The 21,469-nt window shown below is 44.2% G+C and overlaps 1 protein-coding gene across 1 annotated transcript in view; it reads left to right on the forward strand.

The window, feature by feature from the left end:
• The first annotated feature begins 11,972 nt into the window (after positions 1-11,972).
• AGL (amylo-alpha-1, 6-glucosidase, 4-alpha-glucanotransferase) overlaps positions 11,973-21,469 on the forward strand; it is a 45,224-nt gene continuing 35,727 nt past the window's right edge. Inside the window, exons 1-4 of the mRNA XM_054384611.1 lie at positions 11,973-12,054; positions 14,959-15,169; positions 16,239-16,405; positions 17,348-17,551. Coding sequence (XP_054240586.1) covers positions 11,973-12,054; positions 14,959-15,169; positions 16,239-16,405; positions 17,348-17,551 — 664 coding nt within the window. The remainder of the gene's footprint in view (positions 12,055-14,958; positions 15,170-16,238; positions 16,406-17,347; positions 17,552-21,469) is intronic.

Below are 21,469 nucleotides of genomic sequence, written 5' to 3' on the forward strand. Positions count from 1 at the left end.
GGCTTTTCTTTGCATAGTTTGCTACAGGACCTCAAGGAAGTAAATGTAATTTTTAAAGCAACAGAAATCTCACCAACAAGACTTCATGCTGAGTATACAAAGGGAAATTTCTGTTGCATAAGAACTGAGGGAACAATTAAGTAAGATACATGTAATTTGGGAAATTAAGTATCACAGAATCACAGAATATTAGGGCCTGAAAGGGACCTTGAAAGCTCATTCAATCCAACCCCCTGCCAGAGCCGGATCACCTAGAGCAGATCACACAGGAACACATCCAGGTGGGTTTTAAATATCTCCAGAGATGAAGACTCCACAACCCCCCTGGGCAGCCTCTTCCAGTGCTCTGTCACCCTCACAGGGGAAAAAAAAAATCCTCATGTTCACATGGAACTTCCTATGCCCCAACTTCCACCACTGTCATTTGGCATCACCCAGCAGAGCCTGGCTCCAGCCTCTTGGCACTCCCCCTGCACATCTTTATCAACATGAATGAGGTCACCTCTCAGGCTCCTCCTCTCCAAGCTAAAGAGCTCTCAGCTCCCTCAGGCTCTCATAAGGAAGATGTTCCACTCCCCTAGTAATCTTTGTGGCTCTGTGCTAAACTCTCTTAAGCAGTTCCCTGAGGTCCTTCTGTAACTGAGGGGCCCAGAATTGGACACAAAATTCCAGATGTGCCTTCACCAGGGCAGAGTAAAGAGGGAGGAGAACCTCTCTCAGCCTACTAAGCACAGCCCTTCTAATCCACCCCATAATGGCATTGGCCTTCTTGGCCACAAGAGCACATTGCTGGCTCATGGGCAACCTCCCATCCACCAGGACCCCCAGGTCCTTTTCCCCTTCACTGCTCTCCAACAGGTCAGAATATTGTACAGTCTAAGGCATACACTGATAGCTGTGCTATTTTTAAAGCCCAGAGTAATATGGAAAACAATAAGCCATTGAAGCTAGGTCTGAGGAAAACCCATGTAATTATGCAGTTCCTTGTAACCAGTTTTTATCTTAGATATTAAGATAATTATACAGCAAAACTGTGGTAGTTTAAAAGTCAGCCCTTGCTCAAGCTTCATGTGTGTGTACTAGGTAAAAGGCTTCTCTGTATTACTGGCAAGATTATCCTGGTAAAACACCATTTGAGTTCAAATCAAGTGGTGTACAAAAAGGTTACCTCTCTATCAGATTGTTTCAATGATGGATAACTTGAAGAAGTTTTTGTTACTACTGTTTTCTATTTTGGTATCTTAACACGTTTGAAAAAGTGCATTTGGATGTGGCAAAATAGATGGAGGATATGGCCTTCCTATGAAGATAACAGTCACAGAATCACAGAATTATTGAGGCTGGAGGAGACCTCTGAGATGATCAAGTCCAGCCTATGACCTAACACCACCACAGCCACCAGACTATATCACTAAGTGCCACATGCAAGCTTTCACTGAGTGCCACCTCCAGGGACAGCAACTCCACCACCTCCCTGGGCAGTCCATTCCAGTGTCTGATTCCCCTTTCCCTGAGGAAGTGCTTCCTAACATCCAACCTAAACCTTCCTTGGCACAGCTCCAGGCCATGCCTTCTCATCTTGTCACAAGTTGCCCAGGAGCAGAGCCTGACCCCCACCTGACTACAACTTCCCTTCAGGTAGTTGTAGAGCGTGATAAGGTCCCCCCTGAGTCTCCTCTTCTGCAGGCTGAACACCCCCAGCTCCCTCAGCCTCTCCTCATCAGACTTTCCCTCCAGCCCCTTCCCCAGTCTCATTGCTGTTACTTGTAGTCTCCTCCTGACACCTGTATTTATTTTTCATGTGTATCCTACACGTACAAGACTACAGCCTTTCAGCATTATCCTCTTAGCTAAATAGGTATTAGGGAAGCTGACAATAATATTGTCTTAGGAAAAATTTTTCCTACCACAGCAATTTGTCCAGTATTTTTTTTTCCCCAAATAGAGGGGAATGTTGAGTCATTGAAACAATCCTGACCATTTAAGAGGAAATAAATGATGCTAAAGTCACAATGTAGGATGACAGATTTTCCTCCATAATTAATTCATTCTCTCCCCTTCAGCTCTGGCACTGTTTCATACTTACTGTGTGTTTTACCAACTGACTTACTGTTAACCTGTAAACCAGAAAAATGTATTCTACTGACCTCCAGAAATATTCTTCTTATGGGTGCTTCTCTTTTGTCTTCATTGCCAATGGCATGGTGGCAGAGAAGGGCCATGAGGATGAGCAGAGGGCTGGAGCTCCTCTCCTGTGGAGGCAGACTGAGGAGTTGGGGTTGTTTAGTCTGGAGAAGAGAAGGCTCCAAGGAGATCTTCTTGTGGCCTTCCAGTATCTGAAGGGGGCTACAAGAAAGCTGGGGAGGGACTTTTGAGGGTGTCAGGGAGTGATAGGACTGGGGGGGATGGAGCAAAACTAGAAATGGGGAGATTCAGATTGGATGTTAGGAAGAAGTTCTTCCCCATGAGGGTGGTGAGACACTGGCACAGGTTGCCCAGGGAGGTGGTGGAAGCCTCATCCCTGGAGGTTTTTAAGGCCAGGCTGGATGTGGCTCTGAGCAGCCTGATCTAGTGTGAGGTGTTCCTGCCCATGGCAGGGGGGGTTGGAACTGGATGATCATTGAGGTCCCTTCCAACCCTGACAACTCTATGACTTTGTGAAATACAATCTCTGCTAGTTAACACAGAATGCCAGAATTATTTATCCATCAAACTCTGTGTTCAGAACCTGGGCCAGGTTTATCTGCCTATATTCTTGAACTCTTTAGCTTTCTGTGATTCTGGCTTGGATTAGAAACAGGGAGGCCAGTAGGAACAGGGAGGGGATCATCCCCCTCTACTCAGCACTGCTGAGGCCACACCTCGAGCGCTGTGTTCAGTTCTGGGCCCCTCACTACAGGAAGAACATTGAGGGGCTGGAGTATGTCCACAGTAGGGCAATGAGGCTGGAGAAGGGCCTGGAGCCCCTGGGCTAGAGGAGGGGCTGAGGGAGCTGGGGGTGTTCAGGCTGGAGAAGAGGAGGCTGAGGGAGACCTCATTGCTCTCTACAGCTCCCCGAAGGGAGGTTGGAGTGAGGAGGGGGCAGCCTCTGCTCCTTGGTGGCAAGAGACAGGAGCAGAGGAAATGGTTCCAAGCTGCACTGCGGTGGTTCAAGCTGTATGCTAGGAAATACTTCTTCACAGGGAGGGTTCTCAAACATCGGAATGGTCTGCCCAGGGCAGTGCTGGAGTCACCATCCCTGGAGGTGTTTAAGCAGCCTGTGGAGCTGGTGCTTAGAGACATAGTTTAGGATTGACCCTAAACTGTGGCTCAAAGGTTGGACTGGATGAGCTTGGAGGTCTCTTCCAACTGGATGTTTTCTATGATTCTGTGACTCCTCTCTACTAATCATCCCTTTCTACTTTTTTGGTTTTGTTTCTTATTAACACATAAAACCTCACACTTGGAAACATATTTATCGGAAAGTAATTGTTTACATAAATGTAAAAGGAAACTCCCTTCCCGACTTCCCGCCAATTACACTACCTGGCCACTTGATGGCATTAGCCACTAAGTAAAAATAAGGTTTTCCCCTCCGCTACACAGAAACTTCCTTTCACAGGATGTTAGGGGTTGGAAGGGGCCTCCGGAGATCATTGAGTCCAACCCCCCTGCCAGAGCAGGACCATAGAATCCAGCATAGGGCACACAGGAACACATCCAGACAGGGCTGCGAAGTCTCCAGAGAAGGAGACTCCACAACCTCTCTGGGCAGCCTGCTCCAGTGCTCTGGGACCCTCACAGTAAAGAAGTTCTTCCTCGTGTTGAGGTGGAACTTCCTGTGCTGCACCTTTTTTTGTATGGGAAAGTGCCTCCAGAAGAGGCAGGTGTCCTCTTTTTTCTGGGATAGAATCACAGGCCAGCCACAGCATGCAGACCATTGGCAGTTTGGAGCAGTAAGGGCAACTGACCTGCCTTGGCTCACAGGTGTATCCCGTACCATAAATGTCACATGCATTATAAAGAGGAAAGTTCCTCCTCTTTTTGCCCTTGGAGGGACTTGTTTAATCATCCTGGTCCTGAGGACTGCTCTCCTAGTTATTACAGCTGCTGTATGCTTGGTGAGTTGAGTATACCTTTATAGACTTTTCACTGACATTAGTGTGGCTGTTTCATTCCAGCCCATGGGTTTTTTCCCCTATGCCAAATCCCCCTTCTTTGCTGAGAATAGGTCTTTGGGTGACAGAACAACTGCTATAGTTTAGCTCTGGATATGGGCTAAAGATAGGCATCAGATTAGTACACAGTCTTCTTGCAAGCCAGTACTTCCAAGAAGGCCCCAAACTTCAGGGGAATGTGCTGCATGGAACTTGCAAAGACCTAACAAACATGCTGCTGGTATACTCAGAGGCAAAATATCAATACTGTGCTGCTGTTATGCAATAGTGACTCCTTCACCAACAAAAATCCAGTTGGAATGGAGAACTGGTGGTTTGCCCAAAGATAAAATACTCTAAAAATCTGGGCAGCAGCAGAGGTTTGTCCCAACACAGCAGCAGTTCCTAGCTCCTCTAAGTTCACATGCTTATGGGTAAGCTACTTCTGATCAGTCTTAAGCTCAAATTCATGGCTAATCAGAAAATCTGACAATGCCAGTAAGACATTAATTATGGACTTTGAATTTCTGATATCAGCATTTGGTGATGATTCAACTCTAAATGCTGAGCTTGGTGCACTGATTGCTATATAGCAAAAGATTTGTCAGTTTGAATGTTAGTTTTATAGCACTTGGGTGCAAACTACTCTTGCATCATCTTCCCTGTTTGTGTTTAACTTGGTAGAATGCAGAAACTGGCTGAAAACAGAGGCCTGAGACTGAAAGTGATTAGGCAGTGAGAAAGTGGGAATTTGTTTGAAGGCATGAGGACAAGGAAGGGAAGAAAGTTGTCTTTTAAAATAAATGCTTACTGTAGTCATACTTCTGGTGAAACATTCTCCCTCTGCAACACGTTACAGCATGGTAGACTGTTAGAATTACTGTGGCTTGAACTCTGTGCTAAAACAGAATCATAGAATTGTCAGGGTTGGAAGGGACCTCAAGGAGCATCCAGTTCCAACCCCCCTGTCGTGGGCAAGGACACTTCACACTAGATCAGGTTGCTCAGAGCCACATCCAGCCTGGCCTTGAAAACCTCCAGGGATGAGGCTTCCACCACCTCCCTGGGCAACCTGTGCCAGTGTCTCACCACCCTCATGGGGAAGAACTTCTTCCTAACATCCAATCTGAATCTACCCATTTCTAGTTTTGCTCCATTCTCCCCAGTCCTATCACTCCCTGACACCCTCAAAAGTCCCTCCCCAGCTTTCTTGTAGCCCCCTTCAGATACTGGAAGGCCACAATGAGGTCTTCTCAGAGCCTTCTCTTCTCCTGACTGAACAGCCCCAACTCTCTCAGGAGAGGAGCTCTACCCTCTGATTGTCCCTGTGGCCCTTCTCTGGACATGTTACAAAGCAGGCCTACAGACCTCAGTATTAGCTTTCAGATAACCTCAGGTTATGTGGGTCTAGTACAGAGTTATTTCTTCACTTAAAAGTCAGACACCAATTTTATGCACAGATGCAAGTGCAATTACTTGTTTACCATCTGAGCTCAGAGCTGTCTAGGTAAGATTTAATGGTTATTATTTTAATGCCCTAAGAAAATGGTATTTGCTGCAGCAGGAAGGAGCATCATAAATCACAGGATCTTAGGGGTTGGAAGGGAGCTCAGGAGATCATTGAGTCCAAGCCCCCAGCCAGAGCAGGACCATAGAATCCAGCACAGGTCACAAAGGAACACATCCAGACAGAGCTTGAAAGTCTCCACAGAAGGAAACTCCACAACCACTCTGGGCAGCCTGCTCCAGTGTTCTGTGACCCTCACAGTGAAGAAGTTCCTCCTCATGTTGAGGTGGAACCTCCTGTGCAGTAGTTTACATCATCTGCTCCTTGTCCTATCATAGGGTGCAACTGAGCAAAGCCTGTCCCATCCTTCTTGACCCCCAGCCCTCAGATATTTATAAACATTCATTAAATCCCTTCTCAGTCTTCTCTTCTCCAGAATAAAAAGCCTGAGGTCTGTCAGTCTCTCCTCATAAGGCAATGAGAATGAGCAAGACAGTCTTTACTTATTTTTCAGGAGGTCCTATAAAACTGGAAGAGTAGATCTGCTTGATAAGACATTGCTCTATAGCAATAGATACTCTGAGGTCTCAAATCTCAGCATATCTCAGTAGAGTTAAATGGAACAATTTACAAAAGCTAGATGTGCTGGTAATGATTCAGCAAGCAACATGCTCTCCTTGCCAAAAAAAAATTGGCCCAGTACATGTGGATTTATTTTACACTTTACTAAGTTAAATGGCAGAAGAATACCCTTCAGACACTCAGCTCAAAATGTTTGCCACATCACATTTGCAGAAGATAATATCAAATTCATGTGATGCTGTTAGCTGAAGGCCAGACACATGTATCTTGAGCATTTAACTGGTTTATTTGGTTTTCTTTAAAGACAAATGCACTGAATTTTACAGTTTTCTATGAAAAGTTAATAGTAGTCTATCTTTATACAGAAGCTAAATAAGGGAGAGCATTGATTGTTCGAGGCCACGCAGTAAAAGAGTGGATTAAAAGCAAACAAAAAATGTTTCTGCAGTCCAAAAACTCATGATGACACCACGTTCATCTTTGAAAGGTCAGACCAATGCTGCCAAGTAATTGAAGGGCCCTTAACATCTTTGGTAAAAACAAACTGCACAGGCCAGTGTCCTAGCCTCTCCAACTCATTTAATTTCTTACTTACACATTTTCATTCCTGTCTGCTATTTATTCACTGCCTACCAGGCTATTGCAATCTGTTTAGATATTCAGAAGGTATTAAAAAAAAATAGGCTACAGGTGATTACTTCAATGTTTTGAACAGTATTTTCTGCCAATGCTAGAATCTAATTCCCAAGCCCATATGTAATTTCCTGCTGGACACACAGGATCACGGGGTGTTAGGGGTTGGAATGGACCCAGATGGGTTTTGAAAGTCTCCACAGAAGAAGACACCACAACTTCTCTGGGCAGCCTGTTCCAGTGTTCTGTGACCCTCACAGTAAAGAAGTTCCTCCTCATGTTGAGGTGAAACCTCCTGTGCTGTAGTTTACATCCATTGCCCCTTGTCCTACCACAGGGTGCAACTGAGCAGGGAACCTCCCTCCATCTGCTGGACACAGCATTCCAGGACACCACTGGCCCTCTTGGCCATCAGGGCACGAAAAGTGCTTAAGGACAGCACTTTTCAGCCACTGCATTACAAGATCTAACTCACAGGAAAGACTGCAGATACAGTTTAAAAGAAAAGGAGCTTTCTTTCAAAATCAGGTTTGCATTTCTGGATGAGATCTCCCTGTTAGAAGACAACAGCTAGACAAAAGGTTCAACAACTCAGAAGCTTCCTATTGTTTGAAGTAATACCACAGTGTTAATGCATGAATTTACAGGTCATGAGTCTGAGGCATTGGGAAAAAATGTGCTATCACTTTAGATTTTATGAAGTATCATATCTCTTGCATACAGACCAAAGGAATCTGGGTTTAATTTTAGTTAGATGTTCAGTTAAGTTCTCTCTGTGGTAGTTAGTTTTCACTGTTGTTGTTGGGAGCTATTGTTCTGCTATTAAAAAAAAATTCTTTGGTGTAAGTATTTTAAGTTCCCACACTTTATAGTCACAACACTTAAAACAGGCATAAGCATTATGACATGAGTATGATCTGACACCTAATGAACAGCATTCCCAAACTGAACTGAGGCCACTGCAAAGATAAATGTTCTGCAACACTGTGTTCCAAAACAGAAGGTGGGATGGGAGGGAGTAAGAGGAAGGTGTATGGAAAGCGATTGAAGAATTCTGATAATACATTTGAAAATGCTGAAAAATTAGTCTCTGGTAATGACATTGATACTGTATCCACTCTTGTTTTGAAGCAGCTATTGACCTTTTCATGTTGTGGTGTATCATATCATGCACAGAAAAACTGCAAACTCAAAATGGCACTGAAACCCTCTGTGCAGATCCCAGTGTACCAAATGTCACGTGTGATTGCTGTTGGCTGTGTCCTGTACAGTACCTTGTGGTGCTAAATGATGGCACTGGTACATTGATGCTCTGCTGGAGTGGTTCTCATATACAAAAAGCAGCCTGCTCAATTTAGGTCTGATAAATTACAGGCCTGCAACTTATGTCTGCCCTTACAGACTCAAAGTCTGTAAGGGATTTGCCAGCATAAGAAGTGATTGTTGATGGAGAAAGGATTAGAGCTCTGTTGTTCTGGTCAAGCTTCATCAAGGGATCTGCTATAATCATTCAGGATCTTTATAGTAGTCATTCTTTTCATATTGCATGCCAACTAAATAATTATTAAGTGATTTAGTAGTACTTGGGGAACTTTTTTTTTGTTGTGTAGTGGATCAAGTCCATCTAGACTGACATCTCTTTTAAATAGTCACAAATGTTGGTCAAAAACAATTGCTTGAAGATTTGGAATTGGGAGACTGCTCGTTTGATTTCCTAATGATTTTTGTCTTGAGAAACTTAAAAATCCTTTTTCATCAACTTGAATGTATTTCAAAACCTATCTAAATGCATAGTGGAGCTGTGGCAATGCAAACCTAATTATTAGGGCAGGGTGAGTTTTCCTATTAAGCAAACGAACCACAATTTAAAACTTAGTAGCAGTGACAAAATTGCCTTCAGTTGTACTGTTACGGTTTGAAGGGGGAACTTTAACCTAGTCCCTGACTGCAAAGACTGACAATAAATTACCATTGGATGTAAAAGAAAAATAATGCTAAGGTCTGTATAATTCATTGGATTGCTAATGGGATATAGAGCAGAGGCATAAACACTTCTTTCTCTCTTTTCTTCTCCTGTCACTTCTGCTTGCAACTTCCCTCTCTCTCCTGTGGCCTTGCCAGGGCATCTCTGTTTTGACTACTGTGTGAGGTAGCAGGAATGAGGGAGGGAGGAGGAGAGAAGGTGAATGGGTCCCCTGGAGCCATCCAGGGGGGCCTGAGGAGTTTGTGTTGTTTATAAATTGTGTGTGTAATATGGTACATATATTGTATATTTTTTTACATGTTCATTGCATTTAATATTTCCAGATTTTAGTTTGCTTGTAAATAAAGCTTCAGTTGCTTCCATCCCAAACTGAGCTAGTCTGGCAATTTTATTTTGGGGGATAAATCTATCACATTAGTTGGGGGGCAATTTCAACCACAAATACCCTTTTGGATTTTCTTTGCTTTTCATAAGGTGTCCAGCTCGTACTTTAGGGTAGGTACTTATGCCAAGGACTTGGCTACATAAACATTATTTGCTCTTCTCTGAGAAACTGTTTACTGCTTAATCGTCTGATCAAACTTCTAAATCCCACCTTGTTTGAAGCACGTGACAGGTCAATAGCAAGCTTGGAGGAAGAGACACTCATGCAAGGCTGTGGCAGACAACTACAAGTCATCTCAGGTTACTGAAGTCTGCTGAGGACCATAACAGAGATGGTCCAAATCTCCTTCTGTGATATCTCTGTTTGTTTTGTTCCCACGACTCCCGTAACTGAGCTGCTTGTATTTCCCAGCATACAGGAGAGCTGGACTTCTATTAGGTGCAAGCCTCTCCTATATACAAAATACTAAGGCCAGCATTCTAAGTAAGGAATAAGGGGGCTAAGAAAGTCAAGGATGATGGGAAAATCCCGCTAGGCCCCCAGGAAATAGCTGTCTGAAATAATCCGGACTGGAAGTATCATGTTTGAACTGTATCCAAGTAAGTCTCACTGAGGTTTATATTAGGGGTACTGCACAAACAAACTGTGAAGCTTTTATTTTAGGCATTTCCCCCCAGTCTATCAGTTGACATTCACTTACACCACCATGAAAATCTTTCTCAACAATATTAAAATGCCAACTGTAATGCGAAACAAATGGATTTCTTAATGTTCAGAGGAAGGAAAAGGTGGAGGGAGAAAAGGGGGGGAAATTGCTACCGGAAGATAAACTCTTTGAAATAAGTGTGCTTCTGTGAGTATCAAGGCTTTCAGACTGCCTTTAAATGCAGTGTACTTGGATGCAGGTGTTGCAGTAAGACACTATTATAAGGGCATGCATGGGATGACTTGGAAGTAAATGGTTAAGTTTAAATTGTTTTGCAGACTCATCTCAGTGCCACAAAATACACCTTTGAAAAGAAAAATAATAAGCAATCTAACATAGTGACTGTAAATTGAGAAGCACCTTTTTTTTTTTTTTTTTTTCCTTTTAGCATAGTTGTAGGCAATAAAAATAGACTGACCTTCCAAAGCTGCAAGGGTGACCTTTTACAGTGGGGTGCAGTTAATGACTTGGGTGGTGAGAGGCCTGGAGCAACTGTCCCAGGTATTCTGCAATGCAAAGCGATGGTTGGGCTGTCTGGTGGCAGAGGTGGGGTCGTGACAACATGCTTCAAAACACGGGTGGTAGCTTCTTGCTTTGGGCTTCTTTTAAACCACCTTACGACTTGGCTGACCAAAGGCACATCCCTGGAGTTTGAGCTCTTTGAGTCCACATACTATATATAGCACTTACACCCTGGCTGACATCATGTTTTTTTCAGCCTGTGAGGAAGGAGCCGGCTGCCGGGCACCGTGAACGCCTCGACGCGGAGGCAGGCAGCAGGCTCCCGTACGCGCCGGCCCCTGCAGCGGCCCAGCTTGGAGCGCGAAGGGTTTGGCGGCGCGGCGCTTCCATCACGGCAAGGAGCGGCTAGGCCCAAAAGCGTCGCAGCCTTTCAAGTCACCTTTTCCTCAGCGGACTACCCGCTAAACTACAAGAGCTTGGTTTCAGGTGCCCTAGCCCCCTTGGTGCGTGGTCTCTCAGGCTAGCAGGCACAAGCCGTGTATAAAGGCGCTGGTGGGGGCTGCGCCCACAAAGACACAGCGCCCTCTCAGAAAGCCCTGGGGTAGCCCGGGGCTCACACTAGCCAGGCGCGCAGCCTGCTGCAAGTCGCAACAGCTCCGCAGAGCAGAGCCTCTCCCCTCAGGGGCCAGCTTCCCGGGGCCGGGCGGAGGCAGCCCGGGGCGGAGCCAGCTCAGAGCGGAGCCAGCCCGGCCGGGCCTCACCGCCCCGCACAGCTGCCGGGGCGGTCCGGACGCTCTCGCGGGAGCTGCGCCGGCGCCGCCCGTCTCCATGCGCGGCCCCGGCGGAACCAATAAACTTTGTTTCAAAAAAAGGCAAGGAAAGAGGAGGAAAAAAGCGGTTCCACCGGGTGTGTCGTGGCTGCTGGCGAGTGCGTGCGTGACTGCCTGCCCGGCCAGCCCGTGGCTGTCGCCGCAGAAGAGGGCAGACGGACTGCTCTAGCCCCCGTCCTGGCTCCTCTCGGCCTCGGCTGCTGTCGCCCTCCGCGGAGAGCTGTGCCTCCGCTGCTCTCCGGGCCCGCTCGTGAGTATGGTGGGACGGCTGAGGCGGGCACCGCTTCCCACAGAGACAGGGCGGCGATAAGGGGCCTGGCAGTGGTTGTCGACAGCACCGGAGCGAACAGAGCGAATGACAGGTGTCAGGCTCCCCCCCTCTCCCCCGCCTCCTGCTTCGGGAGCTGGTCGGGCTGGGAGCCCCTCCTCGGCTCTGGCTTCGGGCCGCGCCGCGCTCTGGGACGGGGTGCTGCTTGCGGCGGTCCCCGTCCAGGTGAGGACTGAGTGCCTCCTGACAGGTCCCTCATACCCTGCTCCCTGTCCTGTCGCGCCTCGTCTCCTCACTTCCTGAGCCTGGGGAACATGTAAGCGAAACCGGCGGCGTGAGGCGTTCCCTAGCAGCCGTCCTCCTCCCGAGGATCGCCAGTGACCTGTGAGTGTTTGTCCTCTCTCACGGCAGGGATCGCTTCTGCCTCCCTGAAGTGAGTTTGTTGGCGCAGGAGCGGCGCCGGGCGGACGGCCGCAGCCATGCCGAGCGGTAAGGAGACACGGGTGCTGCACCTCGGCGAGATGGAGAAGCTGGATAAGACTCTCTTCAGGCTGGAGCAAGGTGGGTCGGGGACAGTGGGCTGCGGCCTCCTCCACAGCTTCTGCTGCTCCGCGGCTGGGAAGCCTCCGGTGAAAGGGAAATGGCCGGGAGCTCGTCACCTTCTTCGGGAAGTAGTGGAAAGGGAGCTCAGCTTGCGGTGGTGATTTTCGTTTGGTTTATTGTTTATTTTGTTGAATTTCCTCGTTTTAAATTGAAATTCGTGTTTTCAATGGAAACAGTTTCTGAAATGCTTGCTTCCACGGTAGAGTTCTATGGGCTGGAGTCATGATTCAGCCTGACGTAAAACTCTTGGGAAATGAAGAGCAGATCAGCTAGGAGCTGCCAGTCTTCAGGGAAATGAAGTGCAAAGCATTTTTTTAGACAGATCCTGCAGGGCAAGACCTCTGCTTTTATCACCTGTACTTCAGTAAACGAAAAAAAGGCCTCACAAGTCAAGACCTCTAGTATTTACTTGCAATGTGTTAGGCAGCACCCCGTCTTAATATTATCATTTTGAAATGTATCAGTAATGGTAATATTTTGCAGAGCCTGAGGTAGTTTCAGAATATGAGATCTTGAGCTCCTCCTAAATACTACCCTGCCTGTTATTTTTCTTATAGCTGTGCTGTGTTAGTATTCTGGCTGCATACTTGTAAGAACTTGATGTTATTTCTCTCTGAAAGCATTCTTAAGTCTATTTGCCAAAAAAAAAAAAAACAATCCAACAACAACCTTCCCCACTAATTGGTCTGCTATTATGCTGGCCAGCAAATTCAGTCTATAAAAATAAAGCCACTGTCTTTAGAAAGCATTTAAAGTGATGCAACAAATTTTATTGCTGATGATGTTTTGTTGGTTGTGTTACTGATCTAGGAACCTAATATCAAAATTGCTTAGTAGAGAAGAAGAATTCTCTTTAACTATCTAATGATGTATAATTGCCTGCCAGTCTATTGTAAGAAAATATCAGTAGTGTAGAAGTGCAGAGTTGACCATAACCTTGATTTTTAAACTTGTCCTTCCAGTTGTGTTGATTTTCTTTGGAAGGAGTCACACCAAAGTGCATTGGCTATCAGACACTGAAAGTGCCTCTGCTGGTAGCAGTCTCTTGAGAGGGCATGGCTAATTTTGATCACAGCATTCCTGATGTCAGTACAACTGTTACAGGAAATAAGATATCAATGGCATATATCCCTGCTGTCCCTGCATTCTAATTTTAGTAATCCTTGTAATAAAATGATAAAATGTCAGGACAGTACTGGGAAGAGTATACATAACCTTCCAAAAGTGATTTTTTTTTTGTCATCTAAAAGGTAAATGGTTTTTGGCAATCAAATGACCTTTACTTTACCTTTGCATTCTAAAACCACACCTTTATGTGGTGGGCTGTGGAGCAGTGGTGATTATGTTTATAAGAGAAACTGCAAGCTTGGTGAGACTTAGATTTAAATGTATTCAGACATCAAATTCTGGTGTTTAGAGTCCCCATGATTCTACTTATTAGCCAATTCTTTTTTAACTTAAGATACTGTAACTTGACATTGTTCAGGTTTTTTTACACTTTATAATTCATTATCTGTATGTTAGTAAATTTCTTTTTTCACAAATACTCAGGTTTCTTTCACTCCCAATGCTGTAAACAGCTGTGGCTAGTAGGTGTTTTACTGCAGTTAACTACATGACTAGCATGTAATTTAGTAAAAGTTAGGGTGCAAGCACTTAACACCTGTCACAGCAACTTGAAAGGATACTGTAATGAGCCGTGCACATGATGGTGGCCCTCATACTTGCAAGTGGAAACCTATTCTGAAACCTGTGGATTAATTTGAATTTTTTTATACCCATCTGAACAGACTACAATGGGGTTTGAAGTCCTAATATTTTAGCCTAATTTTATTATTATGAGTATCTTAAGTCTAAATACTACTCTTTTCTATGTGTGTGTGACTCCCTTTGGTTTGTTGAGCTCTCTGAAAATGTTAACAGTTTGTTTGTATATTGTAGATTACACAGAGGTAATGGTCTCTGCTACAAAGACAGGCTGAGGAAACTGGGGTTGTTCATCCTGGGACACCTAATAGAGATCTTCCAGTACCTGAAGGGGGCCTAGAAGAAGGATGGAGAGAGGCTGTTTACAAAGGCCTGGAGTGACAGGACGAGGGGCAATGGCTTCAAACTAGAGAAGGGCAGATTTAGATTGGATTTTTAGGAACAGGTTCTGCACCATGAGGGTAGTGGAACACTGGAACAGGTTACCCAGAGAGGTGGTTGGGCCCCATCCCTGAAGATATTCAAGGTGAGGCTGGACAGGGCTCTGATCTAGTTGAGGATGTCCCTGCTTACTGCAGAGGGGGTCAGACTGGATGACCTTTTGGAAGTCCTTTCCAACCTAGACCATTATATGATTCTATGTCATTTTGTAGTTAAAAGCATAAAGAATTTGGCATTGTTTAGTGATCCCTCAGTGAAGAAAGAAGAAATTTGAAGTATTTTCTGTTTTGAAATGTATTCCTATTTATTCAAATGTTTTCATGGCTCAGCTTAATTTATAGATTTGGTAAACCTAAATATCTATTTACTAGATAACCCAAAATCTGCATGAAATTGTATGCAGTCTGATGATTGTGATGTCTTTGCTCTTTCATGGTTTTGAGACTTTTTATATAGCAAAGAGGAGCAAATTGCAAAGGAGATCAATAGTGCTCTGTAGGTAAAGGAAAGAAACAATATGTAAAGTGTGCAATGAGCAATGTTAGGAAAGTAGGGACAGATGATACTGTAGAAATGCACCATTCTGCTGAATTCTTGGCAAATATGTTGGTGCACTTTCTTCTTAATGTAGTATCAAATGATGATGGGTAATCACAGAACAGAAATACCTACTCCTCCTGATGAAGTGACTCTGTCTGTTTGGGGTTTTTTTAGGTTTTGAACTGCAGTTCCGATTGGGTCCAACTCTTCAAGGCAAACCTGTGACTGTGTACACAAATTATCCAGCTTCTGGAGAAGTGTTTGATCGCCACAAATTCAGGACGTTGTCATGGCACAATCCCACAGGCAAAGAAGATGATTCTGACAAATATTGCAAGCTGGATCTCCAAATTTCAGGGTCGTACCAGTACTATTTCAGTCTCGGGTAAGTGAAATTCCATAGTTAAAGCCAAATGCAGCCTGCTCCCTTGGTCTGCATTTTAACCTGAAGGAATAACTGCTAAGAACAAATGCTTTTTTTTCTATGCATATTTCAAATTGCAAACATGGGCCCTATGCAGATTTGCAAATGAAAGGTAGTACTTGTGGGGGTTGTCTGATGCTTTCCTGATGCAAATATATTCTTGAGAAAATACAGAATAAAGTTGATCAGTTTCTTGAATGTTGGAAAGGCAACCCATTTTTACAGGTTATCAATGTTAGCAGCATTCTCAGTATCTAAATGGTTCATTTGTACTTTCTTCTTTGACTTTGAAGGTTTTTGTATTCTTCACCTTCTTTACTTCCTCCTCTTTTTCAATGGGATAAGTGCAGAAGAGAGTGCCAGTATCTGTAATAACTGTGGTCTGGTACTCTGAGTTTCTGGATTAGTGGTTAAATTCACTCAGGCTTAAAAGGACATTTGTCTCATACCTGTCTGAGGATGGTGTGCCAGACAGAGGCCTTTGTAGAAAAGATGGGCAGTCATGCAGACAATGCAGAAGAGATGAACATCTGTTCAGTGTTTCCTATTTACACAGAATCACAGAATGTTAGGGGTTGGAAGAGACCTTGAAAGATCATCCAGTCCAAGCCCCCTGCCAGAGCAGGATCACCTAAAGCAGATCACACAGGAATGCATCCAGGCAGGTTTTGAATATGTCCAGAGGCAGACTCCACAACCCCCCTGGGCAGCCTGTTCCAATGCTCTGTCACCCTCACAGGGAAAAATTTTTTCCTCTTGTTTCCATGGAACTTCCTATGCCTCAACTTCCACCATTGCCCCTTGTGCTGTCGTTGGGCATCACCCAGCAGAGCCTGGCTCCAGCTTCTGGGCACTCACCCTCCACGTCTTTATAATGAAGTCTTCAGGTTCCTTGCTGTCATGTTCTCCACCTCTCCCCAACCACTATACTGGGCTCCTGGGATTTTGAAGCTGCTGAGCTTGTTGGATTCTCTTTCTGAAACTGGTTGGTACAATGGGTGTTAACCAATGAAAATAATTTTTTTCCTAGAAATGAAAAAAGTGGTGGAGGTTACATAGTTGTGGATCCTATTTTGCACGTGGGAGCTGATAATCACGTGTTACCCTTGGATTGTGTGACACTCCAGACCTTCCTGGCTAAGTGCCTGGGACCCTTTCATGAATGGGAAGACAGACTTAAAGTTGCAAAAGAAACAGGTAATACCAACCCATATATTAAAGGATGCATGTTTTGGGGTTTGTGATCAAAACCCAAAGCTAAACTGAGGATCTTCACTGTGAATAGCTCATTGGTTCTTCAGTTTGTAGACAAAATATTTTTTACTAAATTCAATTTAGTTAGCAGATTAAGTCAGTGAAATGAGCAAACTCGTTTGCAGAGGTGCAAAAATTCAGTGGTTTCTTAATACAGGAAATCATTTTTGTTCTGTTGTTTTGATTTCAGATAGACTTAGAATTTTTTCACATGGACAGAGTGATTTTCATAGAATCATAGAATTGTCAGGGTTGGAAGAGGGACTTCATGGATCAGCCAGTTCCAACCCCCCTGCCATGGGCAGGGACACCTCACACCACAGCAGGTTGCTCACAGCCACATCCAGCCTGGTGGCATAAACCTTCAGGGATGAGGCTTCCACCACCTCCCTGGGCAACCTCTTCCAGTGTCTCACCACCCTCATGGGGAAGAACTTCTTCCTAAAGTTCCTGAATCTACCCACTTCTAGTTTTGCTCCATTCCCCCCAGTCCTATCACTCCCTGACACCCTCAAAAGTCCCTCCCCAGCTTTCTTGTAGCCCCTTTCAGATACCGGAAGGCCACAACAAGGTCTCCTCAGAGCCTTCTCTTCTCCAGACTCAACAGCCCCAACTCTCTGTCTGTCATCATAGGAGAGATGCTCCAGCTCTCTGATCATCCTCGTGGTCCTTCTCTGGACATGTTTTTAAAGTTTGTGCTTTGTAGAATTTCAAGGGAAAGGTTCAGATTAATTTAAATGGGTTATTCAAACACTAACTTCTAAAGGCATAGCCTCAAACTACCACATAGCTTCAATGCACGTTAGCAGTGTACCTTACTATGCTTCTTTCAATTACCTCTGACTGAAATTTTTCCTGTTAAATAAACGGCTTCTTATTATGTAGGTTACAACATGATTCATTTTACACCACTGCAGAAGCTTGGACTGTCAAGATCATGTTATTCACTGGCTGATCAGTTAGAAGTCAATCCTGAATTTTCAAGCCATAACAAAAAGTGCACTTGGAGTGATATAGGAGCTCTTGTGGAAAAAATGAAAAATGAATGGAATATGCTTTGCATCACAGATGTAGTCTACAATCATACTGGTATGATTTTTTTTATGTGTCTTAACAACTCGATCAGTCCTATAATTCCTTATTTCCCTTAACTTTTCCCCATTTTTAAGTAGTTGTTTTGAACAACTGAGTTGCCTCTCTGTCTTTGGATCTCTCAATTCTAGGACAATTCTTTACAGTTATCATAGAATGGTTTGGGTTGGAAAAGACCTCTGTAAAAAATGTAAAAATTGTCTTGTTGCTGTAAGAGTGAATAGAGCCCCTCTTAGAATTAATGAACTGTGCATGTGTCTGTATTTTTAGAATATGCTTGTTTTTATGATCATAGAATCATAGAATGGTCCATGCGAGAAGAGACCCCCCCCAAAGGTCATCTAGTCCAAGTTCCCTGCAGTCAGCAGTGTGCAGATTCAACATAAATGAGTGGTGTTTAAACCGAGTACTCTTGTTGAACAGGGTATTATTCTTGTAGTTAACTTACAAGTGCTGTAATTTGGATCTAACGTGCAGGCAACAGAATAGGGTCAAGAGGCTAGGATTAAGCAATGGAGTGAATGTGATGACTCAGTCTGTGAGGAAAGGGGCAAAAAAAGAGTTAGCTTTGTGTTTGGTGTGGGGGATTTTTAAGCATAAATAGGCCAATGCATTTGAAAGCTTTCCTTATTTTAATTGCTTGAAAGGCAGTGGGATTTCTTCAGTGGGATCTGATTAAATTTAAATAGTGTTTCATTGTCATTTTATAGATTGTTTGGATAATGAGTTTGATTTTATTTACCACACAGTTTTCACCTCATGCTGCAGTGCTAAAAATCAAAATCATTAGCGCTGTCATAGCAGGGAGCACAAGGAATAGTTAAATGTGGTGATGTCCTTTGAGGCTTAAAACACCCTAGCTGCAGATATCTGTGAATTTCAAGCTTTATTTGATTTGGTTCTGTGGTGTTGACTGCTGCCAAACGTTCCTATCCAATCAGTCTGCAGTGCAGTGTGTGGGCCCTGTTGTTGCCCTATCTGTTGAAAAGTTACCAATTATAGTTACTGACTACATGTCTGAAGGAATTAGGCTTTTAAATCTTCTCCCTATTCTGGATAAAACTTTCTTGCACTCCAACTGGGAGTGCAGTTTCCCTCCCATGTGCTTGAGATCCCATCAGTTTTTCACTGGGTATATTTGCTATGAAAGATGTTTTTATTGACAGAGAGGTACCTAGCTCTAAACTAGTTGTTGGACTCCAAAATGGAGTCTAAAAATGGATGCTTGCATATCTTTATTAATTCTGTAGCACATCTGCATTAAAAGCTTAAACTGTCTCACAGTAAATCCTCTAACACTGGTAATTCTAACAGCTCATGACAGTTTACAGTGTTTGTACCTGTTGGTACTGGCTGATTTCTGTCTGAGACACCTCTGTTTCTGTTGTAAAGTCAAGCAGCTCACTTTCAATATCAAGTAGTTGAGCTTAAGGTGTTTGGTTTTTACACCAGAATGGAGAGCAGGCTGCTTGCTCAGTAGGCAGCAGTGAGAATCAGTTTTTGATGTTAATGTTTCTGCTAGGCTCCAGTGAAAGCCAGGACCTGTGGCTTGACTTTAAATATAGATGTACCTCTGGCATGTTGGCAGGGGTATCAGAGAGAAACTTGCAAACCTTGTCTGGTAACTAGGTAGATGTGCCCTTCTGGGGCTGCCATTTCCCTTCAGGATCTTCAAATGCCCTGTAAGAAATGCTCTCTGCCATTTACTTTCACCAGCACACAGGAAAAGGAGAGTTGCTTCTTTCTGAGCTTTTAGTGGCTGTAATAAATAATATAAAGTCATAAAATTTAACTGCAATAAATTACATCTTTGTTATCACAGTGTATCAGAGGCTGGAAGGGACCTGAAGAGATCATGCAGTACAACCCCCAGCCAGGCAGGATCCCCCAGGTAAGTCCCACCCCAGGAATGCCACCAGGAGGGTTTGAAAAGCGTCTCCAGAGAAGGAGCTCCACAACCCCCCTGGCCAGCCAGTTTCCAGTGCTCTGTCACCCCTCACTGTAAAGAAGTTTCTCCTCATGTTGAGCTGAAGTCTTAAACGTTTAATAGTTTACCATTTCAGAAGACGCATGTGATGGGTTGAAATAACCCCCCGCTAATTTGTAGAAAACTACCTCCCCAAGAATAAAATTGCCAGACCCGCTCAGATGGATGGAAGCAAGTATCTCTCTTTAACAAGCAAAACAAAAATCTACAGAAATATGAAATGCAATGAATATTTCCAAAATAGACAATAGATGTGCACCTTAGAGAAATTTAACAAATTATAAACAACACAGAAACTCCCTCAGACCATCCCCCCCACCAGACTGAGTTCCAAGGGACCCATTCACCTCTTCCCCCACTCCTTTCCCTCCTTCCATTTACCTCACACAGTAGTCAAAAACAGAGATCCCCTGGCAAGACCACAGGGAAAGAGAAAGAGGAAAGTTCAAGCCAGAAGTGACAGAAGAATGAAAAGAGAAAGAACTGTTTCTTCTCCAGCCTTTGTATCAATATCCCATAGGCAAGCCAATGAATTCATAGACCTTAAGCGTAATTCTTTCTTTATGCTTCCAATATGATAATTTGTTTTATGTTTTCCTTACTCTGTCTGTCTGCTTTTGTAAAACACAGTATTAATAAGACATGTTCTGTGAGAAATTATTTTTGAAAACAACTTGTAAAACCTGAGTTAAAACACTTTTTGTTCTTCTGCACTTTGTACTTTATTTCAATACATTTATTCAGTTGCAGAGATTCATGCAAAAGACTACTTGAAAATTATTTTCGGTTAGTGTTTGGTACAGTTCCAAAAATAGAAATTAATTCTTGAGAATCTTTTCTTCATCATCATACTTCCAAAATAAAAATTCTTTCTGCTGTATATGTATTTACTCATACTGCTGCATGCACACTACTGCCCTCAGTAGATGAGGGACCTGGGGGTACTGCTTGACAGCAGCTGAACATGAGGCAGCAGTGTGCCCAGGTGGCCAAGAAGGCCAATGGCATCCTGGCCTGGATCAGCAATAGTGTGGCCAGCAGGAGCAGGGAAGTCATTCTGTCCTGTGCTCAGCACTGGTGAGGCCTCACCTCAAGTCCTGTGTCCAGTTCTGGGCTCCTCAATTCAAGAAAGATGTTAAGATGCTGGAAGGTGTCCAGAGAAGGCCAATGAAGCTGGGGAGGGGTCTGGAGCACAAACCCTGTGAGGAGAGGCTGAGGGAGCTGGGCGTGTTTAGCCTGGAGAAGAGGAGGCTCAGGGGAGACCTGAAGAGAGGTTGTAGCCAGGTGGGGGTTGGTCTCTTCTCCCAGGCAACCAGCAGCAGAAGGAGGGGACACAGTCTCAAGCTGCACCAAGGCAGGTTTGGGCTGGATGTGAGGAAGAAATTCTTTGCAGCGTGATATGCCACTGCAGTGGGCTGCCCCAGGAGGTGGTGGAGTCACCGTCCCTGGAAATGTTTAAAAAAGCCTGGATGAGGCACTCGGTGCCATGGTTTAGTTGATTAGATGGTGTTGGGTGATAGGCAGGATCTCAAAGGTCTTTTCCAACCTGGTTAGTTCTGTGATTCTGTAGTGGTCTGTTTGCATGCACCAGATGGTGCCCACATCTTCCTGTGTGAGACGTGGTGGTGTTGCTTCCCACCACTCTACTTACTATGTACACAACTCTGTTACAGCTTATCCTTTCTTAAAAGCCCATATAACTACATTTTTCCATTCATTATTTCTTGGCTCATGTGTGTGCACTTTTACTCTGTGGCTCTGTGTGTGTGTAGCATCTGATAAGGCTAAGAATATTAATAAACTATTTAAGCTATCTTAGATCTTGATTTGGGTTGTATGCTTAGCTTTCAATAAACAAAGATCATAGAATCACAGAATCATAGACTGGTCCAGGCTGGAAGGGACCTCCAAAGTTCATCCAGTCCAAC

Source organism: Indicator indicator, chromosome 10 (assembly GCF_027791375.1).
Source record: "Indicator indicator isolate 239-I01 chromosome 10, UM_Iind_1.1, whole genome shotgun sequence".
NCBI lineage: Eukaryota > Metazoa > Chordata > Aves > Piciformes > Indicatoridae > Indicator > Indicator indicator.